The sequence below is a fragment of the Bidens hawaiensis genome, unplaced genomic scaffold (genome assembly GCF_021521415.1).
Source record: "Bidens hawaiensis isolate Kalapana, Puna unplaced genomic scaffold, B.hawaiensis_p1.1 tig00004748_1, whole genome shotgun sequence".
In the NCBI taxonomy this organism is placed as follows: domain Eukaryota; kingdom Viridiplantae; phylum Streptophyta; class Magnoliopsida; order Asterales; family Asteraceae; genus Bidens; species Bidens hawaiensis.
This window is the reverse complement of record NW_027491294.1, coordinates 215982-225966: the sequence shown is the minus strand read 5'-3', so window position 1 is coordinate 225966 and position 9985 is coordinate 215982. Positions and strand designations below refer to the sequence as shown.

General features: G+C 34.5%; 2 protein-coding genes across 5 annotated transcripts; both read left to right on the top strand.

The window, feature by feature from the left end:
- Positions 1–1437: 1437 nt before the first annotated feature.
- Positions 1438–3303, top strand: LOC143627883 (interactor of constitutive active ROPs 5-like). 4 transcript variants are annotated; one of them, XM_077097600.1, is made up of 3 exons: positions 1438–1595; positions 1913–1994; positions 2075–3303. In XM_077097600.1, the coding sequence occupies exons 1-3, from the start codon at positions 1576–1578 to the stop codon at positions 2867–2869; spliced, it is 897 nt and encodes a 298-aa protein (XP_076953715.1). In that variant the 5' UTR covers positions 1438–1575; the 3' UTR covers positions 2870–3303. The 4 variants fall into 4 exon arrangements, with proteins under 4 accessions (XP_076953715.1, XP_076953713.1, XP_076953712.1 ...); XM_077097598.1 differs by having other exon boundaries at positions 2069–3302; XM_077097597.1 differs by lacking the exon at positions 1438–1595 and having other exon boundaries at positions 1824–1994.
- Positions 3304–7057: 3754 nt separating this feature from the next.
- On the top strand, positions 7058–8364 carry LOC143627882 (small ribosomal subunit protein uS12). The gene is made up of 4 exons (XM_077097595.1): positions 7058–7157; positions 7692–7847; positions 7934–8060; positions 8154–8364. Exons 1-4 carry the CDS (start codon positions 7153–7155, stop codon positions 8292–8294), a joined length of 429 nt encoding a protein of 142 aa, XP_076953710.1. The 5' UTR covers positions 7058–7152; the 3' UTR covers positions 8295–8364.
- The last annotated feature ends 1621 nt before the right edge of the window (positions 8365–9985 follow it).

The window sequence follows — 9985 nt, the reverse complement described above, 5'->3', positions numbered from 1 at the left end:
AGCCAGTTTTCTTTTGTTTTAGTTAAATTAAACTAGCAAATGTTATAATCAGAAGACAGAAAACCAAATTAATACTAAATGCAGTATCTTTAATTTCAATAACTATATGTAATGTCTGTGAAGATCAATTGTGGCTTGTGTAGTGTCGAGATGCAATGAAACCTGAATCCGATGGGAAAACCCGAAACTCGACGTAAATGGGATGGGTAATACCCGACCCATTAGGGTTTTGGACGAGTTTGGGATTAGTTTTGAAATTTTTCACGGGTTTGGGATTTCTAATATACCCGATTACCCGACCCGATTACCCGATAACATAAACCCATTTACCCGATTATATACCCGATGTATCCAATATAGCTTATTATATATATACAATATTCCAAATATATTATTTGTCGAAACTTGTTTATGTCAAATATTTGAAATATTTTATCTTTATAATAACTATCTTTATAATTTTGTTAAAACCCGGTGGGTTTTGAGTCGGATATACCCGACGGGTATTTTATCAAAACCCAATAAGAAACCCGAAACCCGACGGGTAATTATCCGATTAAACCCCGACGGTTTTGGGACGGGTTTGGGATGGATTTTAATAACCGGGTATGGGTTTGGGAATACCTAAACCCGTCCCAAACCCGACCCATTGCCATCCCTAATGTAGTGCTAGTTGATTGTATCTGACCCTGTATTAGGGACTGGTACCGGGTAGAAACCGGTTCTCGATATGATTAACCACAGTTAAAAGCCAAGTCAGATATGCACCAGTTCTGGACTTCCGGGTATGGTCGGGTTTGACTGGGTTTGCCGGATGTTTATTGTTGTTTGGCTGGGTCGGGTCATCTACACTGTGTCAGGTTCAGAACTGGGTTTTTTGCCCACCTCTATATCGGGTATATATTGATTGGCTTTTTTTTACGATAACAAGGTTTCATGATTAAATAAGTGGCAAAGGTGAAAACATTTTGAAGCGTACAAATAATAAGGTATTTTATTAAGCCTGAAAATATTAAAAGATAACTACACTTCTTAGTCTCCCATTTCTCTTTCACTTAATTACAACATAATTACTGTGCAAGTAAATCATGTCTTTAAAACAAAGCATATAGCAAAATAAGAGTAATCAGAAAGTCAAATTACTTAATATATTAATATATATAGATATATTTGTAATCATTCTTGTCTTTCTCCTTATTTAAGGCATTTATTAATTTTCCTTTGGTTGTTGGAGTGGGGTTAGTTCCAAACTTCCAATTAGGTGTGGAGTTCATTTCAGGGTGGTCTTGTTTCTTGCCGTAAAACCACTTTCCCATAGCCATACCACTATAATAACTTGTAAGTTATGCATTGAAAGTTGTAATTTTATCTTGATGTAGCAATTTCAACCAGGTGTAAGATAGGTTGATTTTGACTCTTTGTTAGCTTTCTATTAAATTGAGGTTTTCATGATGACATCATTCTTAGGTATATCCCTTTACATGTACATACCAAACCTTACATATATGTCACAAAATCTCTCCCTCTAAACAAATCCCATTGAAGGTGTACTCTACCTAAAGGGTAAATTAGACAATGCAACATCCCAAGACAAGGTATGAACTCCCATATTTCATTTTACTCAAATACAAGTTTACCAAGTCCAATGTAACATTTTTCATATTAATTTAACGCATAACGTTAAAACCGACCAAACTGTTCAAACCGAATCAAGCTGGTCAGTTTCAGTTACGACTTGTACATTTTCAGTTTTGATGTAAAAGTATGTATTTAGTGTTTTTTAAAATTTAATACAAATTAAGATTAAGAAAACCGATTCTAACAGTTAAACTGCTAATATCGATTAGTTTGATTTGACGTTTTTTAAACAATACATGTTTCTAAAATATGTTTTTATTATCATCTGGGGTAGAACAACCGGAACAGTCACAAAACCCAAGAACTCGGGACCTAAAGCCGTTGACCACCGATGGCAACGCTCTCCAACGTCCGAGGTATGATCCCATGATCCCTTAAATGTTTTTGAGTTCTGAGAATCCTATACTAATCATGAACAATGCCTCAAAAGCCGCAGAAAAAGCGAGCCACGAAAGCACTTGATTTGGAAACTCAGGTGGCTCGGCTTCAAGAAGAGCTGAAGAACACAAAGAACCAGCTGAGCCAATCAGAGTCATGCACAAAGCAGGCTCGTCAAGAAGCCGAAGAAGCCAAGAAGGAGCTTGCTGCTATGAGAGCGAAGCTGGACGAGCTTTGGGATTGCGAAGAGGCTAAAATTCAAGAGCTTCGAAAAATATCACAGGATCGAGACCGAGCCTGGGAGTCTGAGCTGCAAGCCGTCCAGAAACATTTAGCCACAGCCATTAACGAGAACCAGAAGCTCAATACTCGGCTTCAAAAAACGGCTCAAGCTGAAGCCGAGCAAGCTAAGCAAGCCGAGCTGGCTCGGGAGATTGTAACTTTAAGATCACAACTTTCAGAATCTGTTAATGAAGTCAAAGAGGTTATGATCAAGTTAAACGAGTCGAAAGAATCCGAATCTCGGGCTTTAGAAGAGTTAGAATTGGTGAAATTGGGGCGGGCGGAGGAGGTGGGGACCGCTCTGGCGGCAAAGGCGGAGATGGAGGGAGAATTAAAGCGGTTGAAAGTGCAAATGGAGCAGTGGAGAAAGGCGGCTGAGGTGGCGGCCGCGATGGTTTTGGGAGAGGTTGGTGGTGGTGGGAAGTTTGAGGAGTCGACGGAATCTTTTGATGTGAATGTGATTGGTGAAAAGTCGAGTTATTTGGAATACACGAAAGATGACTCATCGAACAAGAAAACGAGTAACGTGTTGAAAAAATTCGGGGTGTTGTTGAAAATGGGACAAAAGTAGTTAGAAAAATTTAAGTAGGTAATTTTGTTTGATAATATGCGTGTTTAGTTTGATAATCCAATGGATATAAACTGTTAATTTACCTTGTTAGTATGTTTCGGTTTGATTTTTTGGTCGGTTTTTGAATAGTTTATTTAGGTTTAGGAAACTTTTAAATGATACGAAACGGTTTGCTTTAGGATAACAGTAGGAAAAATATTTACGTTAGTTGTGTTGGTTAGATAATATTAAAGAGAATAACAAGTTTTAAATTGATGAGTTGGTGGAGTTTGATGATGGCTGACTGATCATTGTCTCCACGACATAAGTTGTTTTACAAGTTGGTTTGCATGACCTTGAAAAGCAAGTTAGGGAATAACATTAAACAAGTGGGATTAACCATAAACAAGATTATAGACTTTTACATATCCTTTCTCTCAGTTTTTGTATCCAATTTTTATTTTTATCTACTATAAAACTTTTACCGTTTAACCTGGTACAACACACTTATACAGTTAAAGATGCACTTAAAGTGTGAAGGACGCAATGACCACTGTGTCACACAAGTAACAGGTGAAAAAACATACTAATAACTTAAAAAAAAATAAGTTACATATAATAGGTATATAAAAATAATTACTTAATACTATTTTACAAGTATAAAAAAATATCTTTTAGTTTAGTTTAAATCAAAGTTCAACAAATTATAAAAATATTGAATCCAACGTCGTTTCATGTGAAGAAAATCATCAAGAGGGATAATGTTTAGTTGATGTCGATGTAGCATACTCTAGTAAGACTCGAGTTATTTTTTGGCTGGTTTAAGCATGTTTTGACTGTTTCCGAGCTTTGTTGCGCTTAAGTGTGTTTGAGGCCCTTAAAATGTGCCTCGCATAAGTGCATACGCGTGAATGTGATACGCTTTTGACTACACGTGACTATATGATACACGTATGAATTAATTCTTTGGGTCTTAAGATTACATGTGTTTGTGGTAACAAATGTAACAAGTTATTCGGGTGGTGGATTGACTCTCAACTATCCTAGAAGGTGACACGAGAGAAATGTGGGTTTGACTCAATTATCTTTCCCAAGTGTGATACGTTAGACTTTCAAGATCATCATTAGTTGTTATTGTTAATTGACACGTGACAGGTTTGAGTGCATTATTTAGTTTTAAAATTAAAATAATAACATTTATGAAGATCGTTGGATAACAAATTTATCAATAGGCCAACTCATCAATATTTCAACAAATCAATGAAAAAGTTGTCATAACCTATTTTATATTTGGAATTTTCAAAGTGCAGGTCTAATAGATCAGTAATTTTCTTTTTCTCTTTACTTTTATACTTTTCAACCTTAGAATATTAGTAGGTGAAATTTTTATTATTATGACAAAATTTCTACATGTATAACGTTTGTTGTTTAAAATTTATGAATCCAACTAAGTAACCACAAATTTATCAACAAAAATTTTATCGTATAGAATACATATAGATCATTTATGATGTTTAATATATATATTGCCGAGTTTTTTACCAAAATGGGGTGTAGGGAAAATTTATTTACCAAAATAGGTTAAATGAAACATATTTACAAAAATAAGGTTTTTATTTATTTCTCATTTATTTTGTTATGGCCCCACAATCACTGCCTAAGTCCCTCACTACCAGAGTGGTCGCCGGCCATCACCATCAAACGCTCCGCCGCGCCGGCCATCACCATCAGATGCTCCGCTGCGCCGACCATCTTAATCGTCCAAGTTCACGTAGTCATTCTATCTACCTATCTCTCGTCAGCTTAAAATAACACAAGAAACCATCGAGGGAGAAGGAGATAGTAACGACGTGAACTCCGGCGACGATAGCCGGCGCAGCGGAGCGTTTGATGGTGATGGCCGGCGACCACTCTGGTAGTGAGGGACTTAGGCAGTGATTGTGGGGCCATAACAAAATAAATGAGAAATAAATAAAAACCCTATTTTGGTAAATATGTTTCATTTAACCTATTTTAGTAAATAAATTTTCCCAACACCCCGTTTTGATAAAAAACTCTATATTGCGTTGAAAGCAAATCTATAAAACGAGGTTCTCTATGCCTACACCATTGTGATTGGATAGGTAGGCCGTAGGTGTAATATACTTGTTTAATTGTCACTTGTAAAGTTACATGTTAATTATTTTTAATATCTTAACAAAACAAATAAATTGACGAAATGTTCTCATCGGATGCATACCGTTTGACTTGCATGTATGCTAGTTATGAGAAATTATCATGATTGTCGGGTTTAACACAACAATCTCTAACTTATGTGTATGCGGCCTTATAGCAACTGCAACGGGTCTTGGACTCTAGAGTCTGAATACATATGACACTAACAAACTAGTGATGCAAACATCTGGCATTGATGTGAAGCTAAATCTGAAAATTAAAGTCTGCAGCTGCACCCTTGAAACAAACCACATAATGTCCGGCCTCCACCAAAACCCAAAATTAAAGTAAATAATATAACAAGTTAGAGTAAATTAAACATGAAGCTTCTATCTATGTTCTCAATTGTCATGTGAATAATAATAATAGTAATAATAATAATTATTATTATCATTATTATTATAAGCAAAAAATCAAAGACCTCCACAACGGTCACATTAAAAAAATTGATAAATAATAATAATAATAATAATAAAAAAATAATAAAGTAGTCAAAAACACCACAACGGTGACATTAAACAAAAACTAATACATAATTGAAAAACCTTATAAATACATTATAACATTTTGACTATTTAGTGTGTAAATAATATTTATTAAAAAAGGATTATATTTAAATATATATGAAATATAAAAAATAAATATGTTATAAAAAGTAGTTAAATGTAAATTAATTGTAGAAGTATGTGATGATGTGGTAGTTTGTGGAAGTTTGTTGTTGTGAAAAAAAAGTGAAAGATTTTAATAAAAGTTTAAAAACTAATGTTGCGCTAATGTTGTGGTTTGTATAAGTTTGTTGTTGTGGATGCTCTTAGAATATAGCAATTACGGTTGGTCCGCTTGATACCTTTTTTCTTCATAAAATGCAAGGCTTTGAAGGTAACAAAAGTAACCCGAGCCTCACATGAGATGTTCACCTCAAAACACGTCATGCTATGGGTATGTTTGGTTGGAGGTAATTGAATAGAGAAGGAATACAATGAAAGAAGGAATGAAATGAACAAGAGAATGAATGGATCATTACCATTCATTTATCATGTTTTGTTAACAAATAAGAATGAAATGAATTATTACTTTATATATGTAAAAATGAAATAGAAATAATAAAAAATACGTATATATAAAACAATTTTTTTACCGAAATATTTTTTTTTGCAATGGCAATATGGTGTTAGCTCCGGTGACGACAATGGTGATGGTGGTGGTGACGTTGGTGGTGGTGGTCAAGTGGTGGCAGTCAGGCGTTGGTGGCGATAACGGTTGCGGTCAAGTGGTGGTGGTGGTGGCAATGGTAGTGGTGGTGGTTGTTGTCAGGTAGTGTTGTTAAGAAAGCAAGGTGAAAGAGAATGGAATGAAAAAAAAAGGTGAAAATGAATGGTTTTGATGGAATGAGATACCATGTGTAATGGGTGATTTCATTCCATTGAGCAACCAACCACTATTTTTTTCATTCTCACGCAATCAGTCATTTCATTCCCCATGTTATTACTGCATACTAGACACTATCTTCAGCATTAGGAGATATATTATGCCTAAATAATTAGAATAGGAGTGTTTATAAAATAAAGTTTTGTGTGGCTTGATCAAAATAAGTGTTTTAGTCCAAAAGTTTAAGGCAAATTGAAAATAAATAATCTAAACTTTTATGTATTGGATAATAATTCCAACTTTAAAAATCACTACCAACAGTCATAACTTTCAACTATGTTTGTCTCAGTGGACTTCTGTTAAAAAACATTTAATGCCGCTAAGTTTTTCTTTTTCGAGTATCAAACTGATGTTTTAAAGTTTTTGTTTGAACGAACGATGACTAACATAAAACTTATCTCGAAACAGTTAGACCCATTTAATAGTCATCTTTATAACCCATTCGACCCGAAGCCCAAACAAAAGAAGAAAATGACGTGTGAGTTAGGGCCATTTAACATAGTTAAATATGAAGCCCAAAAGATAGAAAAGATGGGCCAATTCTGGCATATAAAACCACGTTTCACTCCAATCCCTAACAAGAAGTAGGGTTTTCATCATAAAGGCAGCCGCTTCTTCTTCATCTTCAACCTCTCGCCAGCGGATCACTCAATCTCGCAATCATGGGGTAAGCATTCATCTAATGCTAGATTCGTCAGTCAGTCAGTCAATTGCTACGATTAATGTTCAGTTATGTTTAATGGTTGAAACTTTTGATGATTTAGTGATCTTGTTGCAAATATTGAGCTCAAAATGCTTTTATTCAAGCTAAACGTTTAAATAGTTAACAGAATATTCTACTTTTATGTGGTTGATTTTTAGTTTGGTACAGTGAAATGGATTCTAACTATTTGAATATGTAATAATAGCGTTTCAATTACTATTAGCATTTGAAGGTTAGATGTGCTAAACGAAGACACTAAAAGATACAATTGGCTCATAGAACATTATAGTACCACATTTTGCACTTGAAATGTAAGGATAGTGTAATGTGTTTGTTTTGAGATTTGATCATACTTAAATAATGAAACTAAACATGGTCAATGTTATGTTAATGTAGTTTGCTTTTTTTTTTTGCTACAATTTACGCGCTATTTGATCAGTAGAAATTAAGAATGGTTAATTAGGATTAGTTGATAAAGGTTAAATGTTTGTAATTTAGTAAGACACATGGAATGGGAGCTGGCCGCAAGTTGAAGTCCCACCGCAGGAGGCAAAGGTGGGCCGACAAGTCGTACAAGAAGTCTCATCTTGGTAACGAATGGAAGAAGCCGTTCGCTGGTTCTTCCCACGCCAAGGGCATTGTCCTTGAGAAAATGTAATTACTTTCTTTATTATTATTTACATTTATATTATCACATTGTAAGTTATGAATTTAACGAATGTTTTTTTCTTTGTTTTCAGTGGTATTGAAGCTAAGCAGCCTAACTCCGCTATTAGAAAGTGTGCCAGAGTTCAACTCATTAAGAATGGCAAGAAGATTGCCGCCTTTGTTCCTAACGATGGTTGCTTGAACTACATCGAGGAAAACGTTAGTCTTTTATTTTATTTTTTTTATAATGAAGAAATGGTTTTATTATGTTGGGTTTTTGGATTTTATAGTTTTTATTGTTTTGTGTTTTAGGATGAAGTTTTGATTGCCGGATTTGGGCGAAAGGGTCATGCTGTTGGTGATATTCCCGGAGTTAGGTTCAAGGTTGTTAAGGTTTCTGGAGTCTCTCTTTTGGCTCTGTTTAAGGAGAAGAAGGAGAAGCCAAGATCTTAAGTATTCAGAAGTTTTTCGTTGAGATTTTGTTATGTTTGTCAAGGATTTTAAATGTTGGTTTTGTTATCTTAAACCATGTAGTTTGTTAAAAGTTGTTTTGTCCCTTTAACTTCATTTGCTATAAGAATCGTTGAAATTTTATTAATGAAATGGATGAAAACAAAGTTGGTGAATAAAAAGTTACTTGAAGATAACATTGCTTTCTGATTACGAATTATAGAAGCTACAACCTCGCTCATTACTCGTTGAGTCAGTTCAACTATGAATGAATTTATTCAAAAACTGGATGCCATTTTCATTAATAGGCTATGCGTAAAGATTATTGCGTCATTTTAAGATACATGGACCTTATTGTTAAGATGCTCATGTCCTTGTAATTCCTCATAATGGGGATTGTCTAGGTGCTTTATCCTTATAATATCTCATTACACATGACATTAGCTTTATACGTGCATACGCCCCTACCCCTTAACATTGACTTGCCTAGAAGACTCGGTATGCCCTCATTATCTCTCCTCCCTTTTAACATTTCTTGTTCTTGTCTATCCGTTTCTAACGATTCTTTCACCCCTTTCCTTACCACGTTAACCTTGTCTGTTTTCCCGTCCCTTTCTTCTAAATCAGCCACAAATTTCTTGCACCTCACCATCGAGATTGTCTTACATGTTATTTAGGCAAAAGTAATCGAATAATTAGGTAAAACTAGGGGTGTTCATCAGATCAACCCGATCGGGTTTCAAGTTAATCTGATTACCCTATAATTTTAAGTATATTATCATTCCAACCTATTAACACACTGGTAAGGAGTAGCCGAATATGAACATGTTTGATGGCTGGTCTCAAAACATGTCATAGGAGGATTAAGCGTTTTAGCATATCATTTGATGTATTCACTTGTTCTAAATTTCATATAGGGTACTGTTCTTGACTCATTTCTATAAAATGTTACACTATTAGTTTTCATGATTACATATATATATATATATATATATAACCAAGTCTAAGACATTATTTGCTTCCAGTCCCTTGAATCAACTTCAAATGATTTTTAACTTCCATCAGCATAATTTTTTTTCCAATGGCGTAGTAGCCACTAAATTTACATATGTTAAACTATTGCACTAACTTCCAGCATGTCTCACATTATTCAATTATCACAAGTTACATTTAAAAAAAATAAATAAATATGGACACTGCCTGCAAAATATTATAAAATTAAAATTATTAAAATTTTTACAAGGGTTTAGACGTTTTGTGATCCAGACGATTATAGTAATTTGTATTGTAGGTGGGCTTGTGTATTAGGTTGCCTAATTTAGTTAGGGCATCAATTGTGATTTGTTGTATGTGGGCTTGAGTAATGGACGTCAATTCTTAATTTAACTATTAATCGGGTTAACCCGAAACCCGAATAATTTTTAAAAACGAACCCAAAATCCGACCTTAATAATAATACAGGTTAACCCAAATAACCCGATTGATACACTTGACCCTATTTAACCCAACCCTAATTAACTTATTTGGATTCAGTTCGGGTTAAAAGTTTTTGGAATATAAAATGATAGTATAATTTTAATCTAAGACCCGTGAAAGTTGAAACTCCCTCCAAAAGTAAAAGCTTTTGATTTTCAAAGGCAAGAAGCACGTGACTTTCAGAGTCATTTCTTCCTACTTCCTCCATGTGTTGCATT